The sequence below is a fragment of the Chroicocephalus ridibundus genome, chromosome 2 (genome assembly GCF_963924245.1).
Source record: "Chroicocephalus ridibundus chromosome 2, bChrRid1.1, whole genome shotgun sequence".
In the NCBI taxonomy this organism is placed as follows: domain Eukaryota; kingdom Metazoa; phylum Chordata; class Aves; order Charadriiformes; family Laridae; genus Chroicocephalus; species Chroicocephalus ridibundus.
The window spans coordinates 35,372,737-35,390,911 of NC_086285.1; the positions used below are offsets into that span (position 1 = coordinate 35,372,737).

The 18,175-nt window shown below is 42.8% G+C and overlaps 1 protein-coding gene across 2 annotated transcripts in view; it reads right to left on the reverse strand.

Annotated features, from left to right (window-relative positions):
* The window catches only part of RAPGEF5 (Rap guanine nucleotide exchange factor 5), a 162,570-nt gene that overhangs the window by 88,157 nt on the left and 56,238 nt on the right, over positions 1-18,175 (reverse strand). For both annotated transcript variants that reach the window (XM_063324995.1, XM_063324996.1), the window contains 2 exons: positions 10,193-10,269; positions 4,417-4,542 (listed from right to left, as the gene is read on the reverse strand). In XM_063324995.1, coding sequence (XP_063181065.1) covers positions 4,417-4,542; positions 10,193-10,269 — 203 coding nt within the window. The remainder of the gene's footprint in view (positions 1-4,416; positions 4,543-10,192; positions 10,270-18,175) is intronic.

The following is an 18,175-nucleotide window of genomic DNA, read 5'->3' on the forward strand; positions in this document are numbered from 1 at the left end:
CAAAAAAAGCAGGTTCATTTTGTAGCTGAATATTTCAATATGGATTTTTCATCTATTTTATGTCAAAGCAATTGTTTTAAGGGAATGAAATATTTAAACAACAGAAAAATACAAATATCTAGTTTTACATTTTCCTAGGCTTATGATTGTGATTTGCATGTAATGATAAAATTAGAACTGCAAGCTTGCATAGTTATTTTTACTCTAGCCCCCATTTGATATTAAAATAATTTCTGTGCTTTTAGACAACCATTCATTTTATTTATTTATGGATACATTGAATCTCATTGTAGGAATGCAAGAGCACAGAGAAGCAACTTATCTGCCTATTTAGGAGTTCATTTACTACTATTTACTTTCTACTTATTAGCAAAACTGAAGTTTTAGGAAACTTAACACATATGGTAGGTTCAGTGCTTTAATTAAGAACTTTATTCTAACACATTAGCAAGTGGGAATGGGGGAAAAAAAAACCACTACAATTTCGTTTTTGCTTTCCTTGACAAGTCTGTGAGCACCATTACAATTAAATCACTTTGCGAACATTATATTCACCAGAGAGGGAGTTGGCACTGTGTGCTACAGAAGAACACCAATTCCAATATACCAGTCTAACCTGGTCACAGCAAGCTTGCGGTGCCACAAGCAAATAAGCAGCTCACATATAATAGAGTTTAAGCACAAAACTTTTTAAATTATAAGACTTCTTCAGAACGCCTTTTTTATCCAGAGCATAAATCTGAAAATAAATGATAGCATACCATAAAACAAAAGCCGTATGGACTTTCTGACTTGGGCATCTAAAGTATAAAATAAAAATGTATGCAGGTACAAAATCATCATATATATACACCCCGGTTTTACACCCTCCAGAACACATCCAAACTGAAGGAATCCCTTCTCTCCCCCACCATAGTTCCAAACCGAGCCTTCCTCCAATGAACCACCCAGCTGCCACATATTTTCCCTCATCCATCTGCTTTTTCTGAGAAAAAATTATATTTTGTCTCCTTCTGTACCAGTGACCCAAACCAATCCAACCCATGCTTCACCTGCCCATCGTGGGCCACAGACCTCCAACACCACGCCTTGAAGAATACCTTTAGGTATTTTATCTGCCTGAAAACCTCTGGAAGACCAGAGACTTGTGCATCCACGTCATCTACCTTTCCTACGTGAGTCACCAGGTCCTGTCCTCAAACTCAGATGAAGATGGTGATTATTTATCTGAATGACAGGAGGGCCCATCAGTCCTCCTCACAGTCTAGCTCCTCATCGCACTCCACACCTCATTCGCTGCGCAGTAAGAAAGTTATTGGGATTGTTGGGTACCAAATTCTTCAGTTGGGCTGAGTGCTCTTCCTTCTTCAAAGGAAAGTACAAGAATCGGCAAAGCCCAATCATACTACATTTGTGTTTGCTGTTAATGCTGGAAAACCAAGTGAGGTTGTGCTCGTCTGAAGAGACCTGCTGTAGAAACACACTGGGTAGCACCAGAGGAGTCCCAACTCCATTTCCCATTCCATGCGTGGGACACAGTACACGTACAGAGGAACTATGCATATACACAGTTCTAACCGTTCGTTCAAGTTGAGGGATTTTTTTGCATATTCCTAGAGGAGAACAAACCAGAACTCTGCTTTGGGCAAAAATTGCCCCTTGGCCATCTTGGAAAAAGCAGTTTGGCTTGCAGGTGGGTGACAAAGCCCCCAGCCTTGAGCAGTGACACCACCTGGGGTTGACTGAAACACAGAGCCCTGCAAACCAGCAGCACTTCTCCTTCGAGGTGGGCTGCCAGGAGGCCAGCCTGGCTAGCCGGCTCTCCAAGTGCATGGAGAGGAGCCTGGCAGGGTGTTCAGGCGTCTCATCTACAGACCGAGGGCCGTCCCTTTGAGGATGGCAGATCATCCGTGAAAGGGCAGTTCGAGCTCCCCAGGAGGGAGAGCTGGCGAAAGCTTTAGCGCAGGGATACTTACTGAGAAATGAGGGTCCTGTGGAGAACAGGCAGAGCCACTCCATTTTACTGCCTACATTGAGTGTCCATTACCCTGTGTTTCTAAGACAGTAAGGTAAGAGTAAGCTAGGCTTTTAAAAATTTAAAAAAAAAAAAAAAAAGAAAGATGGGCATGCTGCACATCATTTTGTAAGGACACCACACCCTGAACATGTTGTTCCTCTGACATTTACAACGAGCACAAGGGACTGGGCAGTCAGCCGATGCCAACGAATCTGCCATCACTTCTGTAGCTGCAGGATGAGACGGGCAGGTCTGAAAGCCCCCATCCGAGCCGTACTCACTGCAGTCCAGCCTGCTGCTTTTCTCCTTGGAGAGGAGAAGGAACAGCTGGCTGGAGCAGCGAATTCTGCCCAGCCAGGCAAATCCTGGCACCTGCACATGCGCCAGAGCAGCTCTCGGACCACACGGGAGGAAGGGAGGGAGAGGAAGGGATGGAAGCTCACAGCTTCCTGAACGTATGCAACCAACCACCCCCACCCCAGCGAAGCATGGGGTTTTTCCAGTGAAAGTAAATCACCTGAGTCAGCTAAACTGTGAACCCTACGACGGACCTTGCCCATGTTCGGTAATGCCTTTTGGGCGACCATTCCTAATGAAATCAATAGGCTGGTTGGGGGCTCATCAAATACACCCGCACCGAGGATCGCAAGACTCGCTCACATCTGGGCATGGGCTGCCTGGACCGTAGGGAAGAGCCACGTCACCCCCCACCCTACAACACCCAGCAACGTGCAGCACGGGGTGGGGGGAGCACACCAGAACTTGTTATTGCCAGCCCGAGCTGTAAGGTGGTCCCCACCCAGAAATAAAGGGCACATGAGAAATGACCGGGGCTCCTGCAGTCCCTCAGGCGACATTTCTCTTTTCCTGTCACCTCCTAGGTTTGAAGGCACATCCTTGCCCGAGAGCAGTAACTGCTGCTTTATAACGCAGCTTGCTCTAGCTGCCGCTAAACTGAAGTCACTCATCTCCTAAATAGCAGCAATTGCTAAGTACCATACTTTTCAAAGGAGAAGAAGAGCTGAGCGCTTCTTTCCTTGCCATTTTTGGAACTGTACTGTAATCTGTGCAGCTACGGAGCTGCAGCTGACACCACATCACCCTGTGCAACGACCAGAGTAAGCAGCAGAAATATCCACTGAATTTTTTGGAGTATCAGTCCCAACATTCCCCTCTCCCCCTATGCCCACAGCATCTGTAATCTTGCTTCCAAATCCTGAAACACAATTCTAGCTAGCTAGCCTTCCCTAGCTTAAAATCTTCTTTACTTAAGCACCTAAACTTTTAATTGCACTTTGCTGATACCATTTAAAGATATATGGAAATTCTGCCAGATGTCCACGGCTAGCGGATCTGCTGAGGAACAATTCAATCTCAGGGATGTGAGCCTGGCTAATTACCCTTCTCCCTCTTGCACACCTACTGATACAATTACATATTTAACTACACCAGACTACACCTTATACTCTGCCGAACAGAGCAGTATGAAGCTCTGAAAGGAGATTTCATCATTCTCTTTTCCTTTATGCAGCCCTACTTCAGTAGGAATGAGCTTGCAGATGAGCTGCAAAGTATTTCTTTTCTAAAGCACATGCCTTTTTTCTACAGTCCAGTGAGCAGAAAATGGAATAAATTACATATACATTATGGCAAGACACATGAGGACTAGGTGGGATTTTTGTTGTTTCTTGCAGTTATTATCTGGGAACCTTTAGATGAATATGCAATCAGAATAGAAATCTGGAGATTTCTATCTGGAGAACAAAATTAGGATACATTGTGCTGCTATAAGCAGAGCAGTCAAGTTTTACTGCATTTTCAATCCAGTTATTAACATCTCAGTAAGTGCTTTCAGAAGCAACAAACAGAATGCTGCTTTCTTCACTGTAACTTTTGGTTGAAAACACATTTTTTTTAAAGAAACTGCTGAATTCCCTACCCAGACCATTCTTCCTAATTCACCCTGAAAAGCTCCAGCCAATGCTTGCATCCAAATATACCAGCAGCAAAGTAATTTTCTTTAAGACAGTTTAAAGTAAGTACTTTAAGCACTCATATACCTTACACGTTATTTAAATACACCCTAAAACCCAAATATTTCGTATTCACCAACAACAATTTGGTAGAAAGCACCCTCAAATCATCTGCTATTCCCTATATGTATAAGGTATTAATAACCGTAACTGACAATTAATGACAACATAATACTTTAAGTGTGTTGACAATTATTGAACTGAATGCGCTTCAGAGAAACGTAAATGCCAGAGGAGAGCAGCTACAGCTCCATGACTAATGTGTGCCCTGGATTCTGACCATCAGCTTTGCTATTTCAGTTTTGTGACCTAAATCTCCCTCCCCTACCAGAAAGAAACAAAACACCCAAACAAGAAATGACTTACTTGTTCTGCCTTCTCCAGTGGTTTTCGATCCGCCTGCAAAAACTGGCAGTTTTCTCTCGCCAGCTTCTGGACCAGCTCAATCCGGCCGATGTCATCTCTTCCCTGGAGCTTGCACAAAACCCCTGCCTTAAGGGTGGGAGAAAGAGCGAACAGATACTTAAATCCGCAATCCCAGGACATGACACCGCCACAAATTTCAACCTTAAAAGAAATACATCTGTTTTCTCATATCCGCGGTACTTGGGCGCCGCTGGCTGAACGCAAACGAGGCACCACTTCCTGGGAAACAACTGGAGAGGAGCTGAGGCTCATCTGAATCTCCAAATGTATCTACTTTGGAGGAACGAAGGCAGGGCTAACTAAATGAACCGCTCCTCTGAGTGCGACTATCAGATAGGCTGTGTTTTATTTGTTCCTGTCAGCCTGTTTCCTGTTACATAAGAGAACAAGAGCAAGAGGTTAAAAACTCATGGGAAAGTTAGCCAGGAGCAGCCCTGGAAAAAGAATGAAGCGCAACACAAGGCACTCCTAAAAATAACAGGCTACAACTCCCTCCGCATTTTTCACGTATGCAAGCCTCAAGAGTTAAAAGACAGTTGTGCCGCGTTTATTTGTTCTGGAAATAACAAATCAATATCTCCTGATTTTGTTTAGGGAAGAAAATGAGATTTGCTTTAAAAAACTGGGTTAGAACTATTTTTTATTTTTTTTTGGCTAACATTCTGCCAGTTATTCAAGCTATGCCGATAGTGTTTCGTCAAAACATTCAGCACTGGTTGTTTTATAAAAATGCCATATATATACATACATATATATATATATATAAAAAAAGACGGATTCATGCTTGTACACAGGCATACCAGATCCATCACAAAGTTAGCTGATGAGGGCTACATTGCTCCCTGCGAAGTCAGTGGCTAGTATCCCTGTCCATGATTTGGTCATGCATATAGCCTCTGCATAACTCAGACCTGGCTTGATGATACCACGCAGCTTTTATTATCCCAGATGTTTCCTGATGAGAACAGCATATCCCATGGAGGGCCAGGCATGTGGCATGGCTATGCTATTGCTAGATGACTTTAAAGGCAATCTGCAAATAAACCTTTTTCTCCACTTCCTTCACCCTTTTCATTCTGCTATTTATCCTGAGCTTTACTGAAAAACTCATAAAACATCTTACAAGTCGGGACCAAAAGCCAGGGATGCCCTGACGACTAACCTGCAGTGCCACGCAAGCTCCAACCCTTTGGCCTTGAGAAACTCCTGCCCATGACAGCTGAAGGTCTGCGAGTGCCCACCCAAACCATCCTACAGTCCCTGGGTTTCTCCAAGGAAGAGGGAAATGTGGATTAAGGTTTCTTCAGCTGAGGAGGAAAACAAATCCACTTTCCAAATAAGAGCTTTAATATTGATGGAAAAAAATAGATTCCACGACCAAGTCCAAAGAGTCATCCATACCAAATTATTGGAAAGAAATTTTTATATGCCTACATTTCTCCAGTCTGGATGAAGGCATCTCCTCACAAGCCTGGATCAGGCACTTGTGCTCTGGAGAAGGAAAGAATATCAGATACAGCCTGTGCTTTGCATGTCCAATGCTTAGTCCCCAGCCTCCTGAGGAGCCCAGCTTTCCCACATAAGGAATGTATGCAGGTCAAAAATCTGCCGAGACAATAAGGAACCGCAGCGCCCTAACCTGAAGGTCCTTACATTGCTATGAGATTAGCTCCTTATCTTCTAAATCCAGAACATGGATTTATGAACCAGTTCTGACACACCGTTATCACCTGCAGATCAGGAGTGAGACTGATTTTATCAAATGTGGAAGAATATACTGAATTAGTTGTCCAGACTCACTTAATCAATAAAGAAGCGCTTAAGAAGAGAAAATTTTTTTACTTGACAGTACACATTTAAAAATGGTCAGATGAGTTGTTTCCTAAAATTCTCCTTTTTCTCCAGTAATTTACACAGGGAACCTAGGCAATGATCACAAACTTGGGTGAGGTCTGCTGTCTGCACTTCGCAACACTTTGATGGCTTGGGGACATCAACTAGAGCCAAACCTGCCTACTTCATGGCTTCGGGATGCTTCTAGCAGAGAGTTTAACATCTGTGCACTGTAATCCCCCCTGGCTTGTAGGCTAAGGATAACTCAAAGTGTTATTAGCCTGTTAGGGCTTTGGGGCTATGAAGATTTACAGTCTCACTGGATCTGGGATCTTAGTACTGTGGAGGCACTTTTCACACCTTTGTGTTGCACCCAGACAAGTCAGACCGTGACCTATGAGTGGCATAGATGGCTATGAGTCCCTGTATTTCAAACATCAGGTGGACAACGACAGAAGTGCAGTGTTCCCTCTGCTGAGCAAATACTCATTGATCTTCAGTGTATGAAGTAAAGCCCAATGGTTAAAACCATTTATGTTAAGATGAGGAAGGAGGACTTCAGTTTTGAGGTGACAGTTGGCTTCAGTGTTTTCAAGTGGAAGAAACATCCTGGAGAAAGACAACTTTTTAAACACATGGGCCTCACTCTCTTTCACCCCTTTCCTTCTGCCTGTGTTCAGACAGAACATATTATTGCTTTCTGCATGGATGAGCACCCCAGGGAAGAAGTATCTCGAGATACAAGCCCATTAGCCCTGCCACAAATATGGTCTGTATTCAAATTGGCAATTTCATTAAAGAATCATATTCTCCTGTTTCAAATAACCACCAAGACTAAATCTTACATTTTAACATGTCCCTTTCTCCCCTTCTCCTCTGCTATTCTTTAATTTCAAGAATTGCAGAGAACGTGAAAAATATATTTATTTTATTGGGTTTCCAGAGGATAGAAGGTCAACTAAAGGATTTCTGGGAAGGCTAAGGTATTATTAAGTTAATTGTACATGCCTGGCTCCCTAAGTAAAGAATGCACTTGAAATACAAAAGGCTAAACATGCTTTTTCATAATTAAGAAGAAAAATATGAATCACTTTTAATTCTGATTTCCTCAATTATGCAGACTTTCTACTATAAATCCTTCTGTTAAATACTTACAAGAAAGCATCCAGGTCAACTAATTAATTAATTGATGACAGCTTCTAAAAGCTGGCTGGGAAGATGTTGATAGAGCCTCCTATTACTGGTCACTTTCACTTGTCAATATAAATTTAATTTTCAAGCAATACCTTTGAAGCTGTTAGACAAAAGGGTAAAGGCAAGTCGCCCTTCTTGCAAAGTGTAATTTTGATTTGTAATTTGTGCAGGCACACACCCTCCAAAATCCTGCATGCCCAGATGTTTGTGCTCAGTCCTCTAATTCTCGTACACCAACAGAGATACAAGTACTAACTTATGTGAAGGTGAAAAACACAAAGTTGCATTATTTTAACTGGCTTTAATTTAATGAATGATAAAAGAATGTAGGAGCTTTATAGTAAGGCTTTACTACCACTCACGGCCCAAAATTACTATAATTAAAGGTGTTTATGCAATATTTGAAATGAAATAAAAAAGTTTAATGGGAAGGAAAGTAAATTAGTCACTATTGAGGTTGGAAAAGTAAAGATGCTGACAACACATTTTCTGTTTCAGAACATCCATTGGAAAATATTCCCTCTGCAAAGTCCATTAATGAATATGCTAGCAGCGACACAGAGGTGAATTAAGACATCCCTAGGCAGACAGGATGGGAATTTGTTTACTTTATTTACGTTGTTTACAGCATGCTCGCTTTTTAAAATCATTGTACTGAATTTTTTCCCCAGTTCTACCAGTTTTGTCAACCAACTCCAATGGAAGTCAAGCCTCCGTCCCGCAGAGCGGTGTTTAGAGCAGGCACCACACCCTTCAACTCTGCTAACAGAAAAGGTCCGTGGTGGTTTGGGTTTTTTCTGCTGCACCTCTGTCTCCTTCTGCGTCTGGTGACGACAACGTGATTATTACAGGCTTCACCTTTGATCAACCTGCATACTTAAAAACCATATGCCACTGCCTCAAAAGATGATTTGCTTTGCCTCAGTCACACGCACAGTCTCACTAAAGTGAAAAACATCATCCACACCTTTAAACCAAACTGTATTCGGCGTTTGCAGGATGGCGTTTTTTATGGCACTGACAAACAAATCGTAGCAACAGCTGCTTTGGTAACACCCCTCTCTCCTCCCAGTTGGGCGCTCGAACACTTTTGTTAACTGCTCACTTAATAATTGCTTCCTTTTAAGTGTGTTTCACTTTCTTAAAACTATATATATAATAGAAGCTGATTTCCAGCCAAATAAAAGCTGAGCAAATCAGTATCCCAATAATAAATTCTTATGGATTTTTATAATCTGCCCAAGTAATCTTATTAGCTGTAATTTTAGGAGCTTTAAGCACACGTCATAGTCTTTCTTTTTACATCTCTGACACCAATGTGGACAAACATTTTCAAAAACTACAATAATCAAGTAGAACTGAGCATACGTGAAACCCAAAAATGAAAACAGAAAGCCAGATTTTTTGTGCAGTGAGGTCAGTATTTCCCACTGGGTTTCTTCTATAGCTGTGCAATGCACAGCTGAGCTCTAGAAGACTGATCCTCAACCCCACACTGACGTGAGTTAGGACTCAAAACTCAGGTAACAAATTTTTCACACATTAGGGCTCCTACTACACTTTTGTTTTTTTTTAAATAGATTTGAAACCGTGTACAATGAAGAAAAGAGCAGGCCACTTCCGAACATCTTGTTTGAGCATGACTCATGCTGGAAGAGCCCAGTGACACACCAACACAGCAGGCGTATCCGCATGGTCTCCAGCTCTTCTGCCTGCACTCTCCAGGTGTCTGCCATGGCCCAGGTTTGCCAGCAGAGCTGCTACCAGGCTCACTGTGGTTGAGACAGCCCCTACCTTTAGAAAGATACAGGTACTGCTAACTTGGGTACATGGCTTGTACCCCTTCACCTCGGCTTGCGCACAGACATGAGTGCAAATCCTCTCTTTCTTGCACACAGCTTTTTAGCGGGCAAGGTGTTAGGAGATAAATCAGAGACAGGAACCGCAAGTTGCGTATGGAGGAAGGAGAAAATGTGGCAACTGGTGGGGAACATAAGATTTGCAAGAGGAATATAAGAAAAAGAACAGTCAAGACTGGGAGAAAGCAATTTTAAATTAAAAGCAATAATCAGTACCTATATAATGAGCAATATAGTTACACTTGCACAGCTTGAATGCACGAACTGAATGACTGAATGAACTGAAGATTAATCAAAGAAGATTCACAGAATTAAAAAGGGTAAGCAATTCTCCAATAAAATACTCTAAAAGGCAGTTAAGTTTCTTCTGAGCAAAATCTAGAAGTATGCTTTGGTTGTAAATGAGGGCAGTTAGGGAAGGAAAGGAAAAGGTTATTGCTTACACTCGAGTGACTAATAAGTATCCTCATTTCATTGCATGTCTACTTACAGTGATTAAAATTCAATCAAAATGTCACATGCCCTTGCCTCCTGAAACACATCTCATTTTATTTCCACATCTAGTATATGCTATGTGCGTAATCTAAAAAAAGCAGAGAGATAGCTGAAGAATGCTGTCCGATTGCAACATCATGGGATTAATTCCCAGAGTAATCATCAATCTTATTCTAAATAGTCACATAAGACAAGATCCAGCAGACTTTCTCCTTCCTATGGGTTCCCTGCACAGAACATGGAGGAAAATCCATTTCCCAGAGCTATTGAAAGCAGATCTTTCAACCTGTAGATCTGAAAAAGTTCCCAAGACAGCATTAATCTTACACATTTACCTGAGCATCAGAGGCATCCTTGAGCTCTTCTGGTCCTCTTATTTCTTGACTGCTGTTTTCTTCATTTTGATTAATTGCTAAAATAAGAAAGAGGGAATGTATTGGAAGCAAGCAGGTTTAAATCACAAGAAGCAGCAAAGCAGCACGGTCCGGGTTAGATCAAATAGGATGACCATTCAAGAAACTAGAAAGCTAAACTTGGATTAACCGCCTTGAGTGGTTTTGGACAAATCCTATAAGGTATTCCTTATTGGGTTTGGACAAATCCTAAATAAGGTATACCTTATTTTCCCCAGGCAGTTAAAAGCAGTACTAAATAGTTTTATTTCCGCTACTGTTAGTCCTGATAAAATGGTGACATTTAAGGAAACTCTACTATTCCATATGTTATAACAAGACCTGGTGACTCATAAAGAATAAAACAATCAGACCTCCCTTTACTTTCATTATATTGCAGAAGTTCAATTCAGACTAAACAAAATAAGCAGATTTATCCCTCATCTCAGACTTGGAAAATTCTATATAAGCCAAGCACTCTCAGTCTTAACAAACACCACCACTAACCATGAAAAGTCATCTTCAGAAATAAATGGTAGCAGAAGATGTTCTGTTAAAGGTTATTTGCTGCTAACACAACAAGAGAAACCAGTAACTTAGTTCAATTAACATTGCTTAACACCAGCAAGACTTGCCAGACTTTAAAGAAAAAAGTTTTGGATCAAACTTGTAATCTCCACAAGGGTTGAAACCAGAGTTATCAGTTTACCTAGCTAAAAATACAAGGACCACTTTTGAAGGGACACATCAGACTTCTGTATTGCAAAACAGCTACATCTATAGGTAGTTCTACTATCTCTAGTCCAAGACACCCTTCCAGTCAACACACCCACCTGCTGTATTTTGTGGGACATTAAGCTCTCTGATGTTCTGAAATGTGATGCATGGCAGGTTAGGAGGGTCAGACCCAACGAAACACATGCAAAGTGACTCTACCTTACACCATACCCATTTACTTACAAGCACCATAGTCAAATATCATCAATCTTGTGTACACATTGAATGATTTGCTAGTGTAGCCATAGCAGTTGTGACAACAAAAGCGTCCTTGATGCGGTAGAGGTGGCAAATCCATTTCCTGAACAACGCCAGGCTCATGACTTTGATGGATGGGTGGGAGGGATCCGCTTGCGTGCTTCCTCCTGTCCACCTCCTCCCTCCTTCAGCCCTGGGTACCTCAGCTGGTCATCAGGCTGCATCCGGCCAGCCACAGCCCACAGCACAGTGTTTTCAGACAAGGTTCTCCAGCCCTGTTTTGCCTTAAAACTATGTCTGTGAGCTGAAGCAGCCCAGGATTTGATTGATTAACAAATCGGCTGTTGAGGGAGCAGGAGAAGGGTTGGCAGGTAGCAGTACTACCTTCACCAGCCACCCTCACCTAAGTTCTCCTCAACCCTCAGCCTGAACCTTTAGATGTCCAACCCGGTTACCACAGATGAGCTAACACACGTAACATGAGCCATGAGGTCTAGCTTGGTGTGTCTACATGGGCACTTTCTCTGGGTCTGATAGAAAAAGCAGCCTCGCCTTTAGGCAGCAGCCAGCCACTCAAAAGAAAAGTAACTTTAGACAGCTCTTGACCTCTAAAATAAAGCATATGGACTTATTTTCTTTTTACTGCAGGATTTCTGCTCATATTGCTATGCCATATAGGTTATAATTCTTCTTTCTTCCCCTGTAGTTATGCTATCCGGGGAGAAAAAAAAGTAATAAAAATGTAATTATAAAAGGGGAAAAAAAGTCATTTTGTCAATACAGTTCATTCCATTCAGGGATCTGTTTTAATCCATTATCAAAAGAAACCAGGGGTCTGGTATAAATCTTCACTAGTGGCTTTGCTGGCATCACTTTACCAGCCAACCTCTGAAATTCAAGGTGAATGCTGAAAACACAAGGTCAATCTAGAGCTATAACAGAAAGCATCTACAATGGGGGGTTATATCCCAGCAGCACTTAAAGCTAGGCAAAATCAAAACGTGCTTGGGACATTGTGGCATATCTCTGTCCCAGGTTGGAAAAGTAACAACCCACTGGAGCACTCACCAGAGTGATTGCCCTACAGCTCCGTGTGGCCCCTGCTTCCCTAGGGCAGGTCAGGGCTTCCCAAGGCAACCTACTCCATCCAGCCAGGCTGGGGGCCCTGTGCAGCCCCTTCCCTTGTAACCCGCCTCCCAGCCTTCCTCCCCAAGAGCTGCCTCCTCCTCTTGCACACTGCCGCGCGTGCCCGTTCTACCCACTGCCGCTGAGGGAGTCACAAAGCATTCAGGACATCCATTTGCCAAACGCCAGGCAGAACAACGGGCATGAGATGGGAACATTGCAAAGCCAGAAGGCATTAACGAATGCTAAAAAATGGTTGTTTGAGCAACTGCAAATCACTTAAGTCTGTGGCTGCATTAGCAGAAACACAACGTTTCCCCAACTCTCCTTTCAATTTTCTGATTTCTCCTAAAATCAATTTGCTGTAGCCGCTGATGGGCAAAACATCCCCACAGACGCTGGCTATTAATCACGGTATTTAAAGGAGTGGCACCGTGCTAGTAACAAGACCACAGGTCCAGGTTTAAGTGATTTACATTGATCCAGCCAGCTTTCCCACCAAGCCTGAGCAGATGGGCGCTCCGCAAACAGCTGTGCCAGGGGAAGAGGTTAGTGGCTGCCAGCCGTCCTCTTGTCACCGGCCTCTGTTACAAGTGTCCCCTTCCCTGCCCAGTGCCAGGGCAGAACACCCCAGAGCATCTTCAACCAAAGCAAACAGGCGGACCTTCAAGGAGCAGCATGCTGTTGCTAACCTGGCTGGGCTGGTAGATTAGTGGCCGGGGAGCTTGTGAGAAGCAGCAAACACCCACGGCTGAGGGCAGGAATATCTTTTACCTGGCACAAAGGGAAAGGGAAAGGGAAAGACAAAGAGGGTACGCATCCACAACCCCAACGGATACAGGTATCCTTGGGTGTCGAACAATTTTAGCATGAGTGATTTTAAAGGTGATGAGAAAATGACCTCAGTTTAGATGTACCCTAAGTGAATAGCTTAAAAAAATAAAAGAAAAAAAGCTGGGTTTATCAGCAGTTTCACAGCTCAACTCTAAAAAAGCTGAAAAAGTTCATAATCCAAACCCAGTTCTCCTTGGCTTCAATGTTGTTTAGACTGTGTAAGGAATGTAGAAAAGAACCAGTAAATATTTTCTTAAAGGAAAAAAAAAAAAATCCCAGACCTCACACTGACGTTCTCGGAGCCCTCTTGGGAGAGAGGGAGCAGTCGGCCTCTTTTTCATGAAATCACAGACTTGATTTTTGTGTCCTTTCTGCCTCTTATCCAAACCCGTAAGAACCAGCCACAATTGAACCCTTTAATGACACGCAGGAAGCAACACTCAAGGAATCACACCATCTCATACCTTTTTTTCCATCACAAGAACATAGTCCCTTGAAGGCTGCAGTGGCCACACTGACAAATAACAATGCTTAATTATATTTTCTTGGTTTCTGTATGAAAAGGTTACTACATATTTTGTCCATAAAATACAGAAAAAACACACCAATTTCTGAAAATATTCCAGTGTATTCAGAAATTTATGTTACTGAGGATCATCACACACGCTTAAGAAACGAATTGCAGTATTTCTATACACGGTATGCCTCCTAACCCCGTAACAACTCACAGACAACACTTGAATTGGCCAAGGCACTGCCCTTGTGGGTTCTTCTGCATGCAATACAAGTTCTGCCATAAAATCTAAGAATTCAAGGATAATTTCCCACTTACTGTCAGCTGGCCACTTACTTTCTCATAAAAAGGCTTGACGTTGCAAACTCAACCATAGGAAAAGTGAGCAGAAGGCTAGGGTGGGATAGGAAAGTATTTCCCAGGCGAGTGTTGATTCTGGGACGGTTCCCTAAAACTGTAACATGTACATGCAAAAAAGTTGTGAACTTTGGAGCTGGGCCAAACCCGTCCTTCTCCGCCAGCGTAAAATGGCTTTGCTCCCTGATACGAATACCCCAGCATGTCTTACAAAGCAGCAACAACCAGGGAAAGGCAAAGGTGGTTTACCCTAAGCTATATGTATGTATTTAATGTCATATTTGGGTTCAGGCTTCAGACCAGAGACAGGAAAAAAATGCAAGCAAACATAGAGTGACCAATTCCCTTTCCTACCTGCTGCATTTCTCCTTCTTTGGAACAGAAGTCGCCATGAATGAAAGAAAAAGATGTTAAATGAGCATTAGCTTGCTAACGTGCAGTTCAAATGTGTCTATTTGCAAATTAGCCTAGGGAATTCAGGATGTTGATTTTTTATGGTCACTTAAGGATTGCAGGGCCATCATCTGATCTGAGTTCCTTGTGCCCCCACGGACCAGAGCTGAGATTTTGCTAGCAGATTCTTCTGTAAACTAATGTTGGAACAGTGAATTCTTGTGGGGGAGAGCCTTGTCCTTTGGTAATCCTGTTTCAGCTTATTAAATCAGCAGAAAAGAAATAAGAAACAAAAGTAAATAATTTTGTACTGGCTACCTCAGCAGAATCAGCCATCACACGGGGGTGTGAAGGGGAAGGGAATGCAACCATCGCTCACACTGGAACTGAGCGCATCCTTTGTGTCACCATTACCCACCAAGAGTGTTCCCCTGCTTTTGTTGCCACACTACAACGTTTAACATAGATTTAAGACATCGGAAGGGATTTGTCTTCCCCAGCAGCACGGAGCATTATGGGCATGCTAAAGGGCTCACCTTAGCAAGACAGACTGGCATGCAGTGAGGGTCACAACAGCCGCCTGCAGCACTACGGACCTTCTCCTGCCTATGGAAGAATCCTGCCAAGGGTGCCAGGGTTACCCCCAGAGCAGTGTCTCCACAATACGCTGTTCTGTACGTCCCCAAACTTGAAGGTAAATTAATTATGTTTCATGAGTAAGACTTTAAAAAGTCACATAATACAATGCACATTATTTCATGTTAATACTTTGTCTTATTCAACATAGCAGACTCTTTCACCCAACTGAAAGTAAAAAGGACAGTTAAAAAAAAATAATTCACATATAAACCAACTCCTGGAACCCACGGCATGGCAATCTTCCCAGAGGCTTTGCTGTATTGTGCTTTCTTCCTTTTCTATAAATGAAGTTTCTTCTTTCTACCCCTTCTGGCTGCAAAGATAACCTTCACAACACAAACCCAGGCACTAGCGTCACCCTGCTGCTGCAGCCAGCCAGACTGGAACAATAACACCAGGAGAGGTGTGAACTTCCTCCCTTTGGCTTAATAGGGTGTTAACTTTGAAAGCTAATTATTTAAATGCTTAAGAGAGGACTGCCATCACGGTTAACCATTTAGCTGCTGAACAGCAGGCAGGGACATATCTGTCCATCCGTAAGCGACTCGCTGTGAGTGGCACCCACATGGCCATTCCAGGACAGAAAGCCAGCTTAGCTCCCCATCACATCACTGCTGGCTGTCCCACTCCTCCTATACTTGCTGTTCCCTCTCTTGTACTACCCTAAAGCATTTGGCGAGTGTGGATTGGCAAAGGATTACTTCTAACCTGGCTCTGGTTTGATGACCTGGTTGAGAACAGAGCCCCCAGGCAGGGCAGGGGACAGGGCACCCCCCGCAAGCCAATGTTGCTGCCAGACCCCTTGGTCCGCACAAGGGGTCTTCAGCCCTTGAGCTTGCTGTGAAGTCCAACCGCAGGACAAGGATTGCCTGCCTTTTGGGGCCAGGCAGCCCGTACACCTGGCCCTTGGCAGACATGGAGTTTACCTCTGCACTGCCCTAGGCTGCTCCCAAGGCTGAACTTGCCTAGCATGTTGCAAACCCTCAGGCAAACCCTCGGGAGCAGCCCAAGCCTGCGAGATCCCAGCTGCCAGGCTCACCTGCACAGCCTATGCACCGGCTGGATGAGGAGCTCCCTGTCCCCACAGCTGCTCCAGAAGCCGCTCTGCTCGCCATACGGAGCTCGGTCACCCCTAAGGCTACGTCCCCTCATGTTTTCAGTGATGCTCCTTAGTTTCAAATGGGCATGTTCATTTATTATTCAGCGTTGTCCTTTAACCTGCTAACATCCTACAACATCAAAGAACTCTGCCCTTTCTAAAGATTTCAATCCTCTCAGTACTATGAGCACAAAATTTATATATGCATCTCTCCTTTCTCGCCAGTAAGCAAAAGGCACCTACGTGCCCTGTACAGATAGGAGACACGCACCACCTTGGAAGTGGTAAAGAGCCTACTCCTCAACAGCAGAACTTTGTTTATTTGACAAGCCAACAGATTTTCACTGTCTCATCCCTGATGGATGGTTACAGCCTGCTTTTCTGTCCCTGTCAAACCATCACTGTTGAAAAGACCTCAGGAATCTGCAAGAATATTCCCCGGGGGGAAGGCTCCAGTGCTCTGAATTGCCAGCAGCCTGCATCAGTTGATTTATCGTCAGCTGCTGGGAAGCTCACAACTTCTAGCATTCTTCTTATATCCCAAATTTTTTGAGAGGCGTGTTTCTTTTCTTTTTTCTTTTCTTTTCTTTTCTTTTCTTTTCTTTTCTTTTCTTTTCTTTTCTTTTCTTTTCTTTTCTTTTCTTTTCTTTTCTTTTCTTTTCTTTTCTTTTCTTTTCTTTTCTGTTTTGTTTTTGGTTTTTTGTTTTTTTTCCAAAGGAAGTTGCTAGCATGAAGCTTTTCAGAAACAAACAGGAAAAAAAGCATCTCTCTCTTAATCACATCATTCTAAGCTAATTTCATGATTTTTGAAAACTTTATTGTTATTTTGAACAATGGAGTTTGAGGTATCCCTTGTTATTCTTTGTGAAAGGTATAGAGCGAGCTCTAGAGAGGCTGGTTACTATGGCAGCTCTGAACTGTTTAACAGTGTTATAATGTTTGCTGACGCTTATTAATTTATCAGAGTGGAAAAAAATGAATAGCTCATACTGATACCACTGGGGAAACTAAAAGCCAGATTCTCCAACTTATGTAAGGCACTAGCGCTGGGCGGTGGAAAGGAAGATGAGCAGCAAGTAAATGCTTTACGAACCTCTGACTGAGGACCATTTTAAGCCAGACCAGGTCCTCATGCATACTCCTCTATTTTCCAAGTCCTATTTCCAGATTAAAGGGGGGAAACCAACAAGCACTGAATAGCTCTGAAATCCCCAAAAGCTGCATGTAAGAGACAGTGATAATCCCAGGAATAAAACCCTCCAACTGAGAATCGGTTCCTTATTTACCATGAAACTGTAATCTTTTCCCAGAAATTACTGAAAAGAGAAAGCTTTTTAAGCTTAACGTGTTTCCTTTTATTAGCAATACAAAAATCGCCTTTGAGCTTTCTCATTCCTTCCCACTATTTCTGCATATATATATGCAAATTATTGTACCGATTTCCCTTCACCGAGTACACCACATATCTCTGAAACAGTTGGCAGGCCCCTGGGGGGGTGTTGCCCAGACAGCTGTGCAATCAGCTGAGTAAATCAGCTAATTAAAGAAACAAAGAAAATGCAAAAATTATTAAAGACAGACTCCTGCTTACAGCATTGTTCAGCACCTCTTTATCTAAAAAAGCCCAGCAAGCATGGGATGGAATAAAGGTGCTTGTAAATTGGGGAGTGAGCTACTGCACACGTGACAATGATGCCATTTTCTCTCAAACACCAATCTGGGATTCATGATATTTATGCTTTGTAGTTTAAATCAATTTAATATAAATTACTCCAGCATTTTATTTCGTTTTAAAATGACAAAAGCATGAAATGTAATGTTGGTTTCGTAAGTGATTTCTGTATGTAAAAAATGGTCATTAACTTCTGCTTGACCTTAGGTGTAGAACTAATATTGAATTTGCACAGAGGGTACTCATTATGCTGGTCTGGTTTCCAAGCAGAAAAATAAGTTCCCAAGGGTCCTGGTGCTACAAGCCATGTCTCAGATC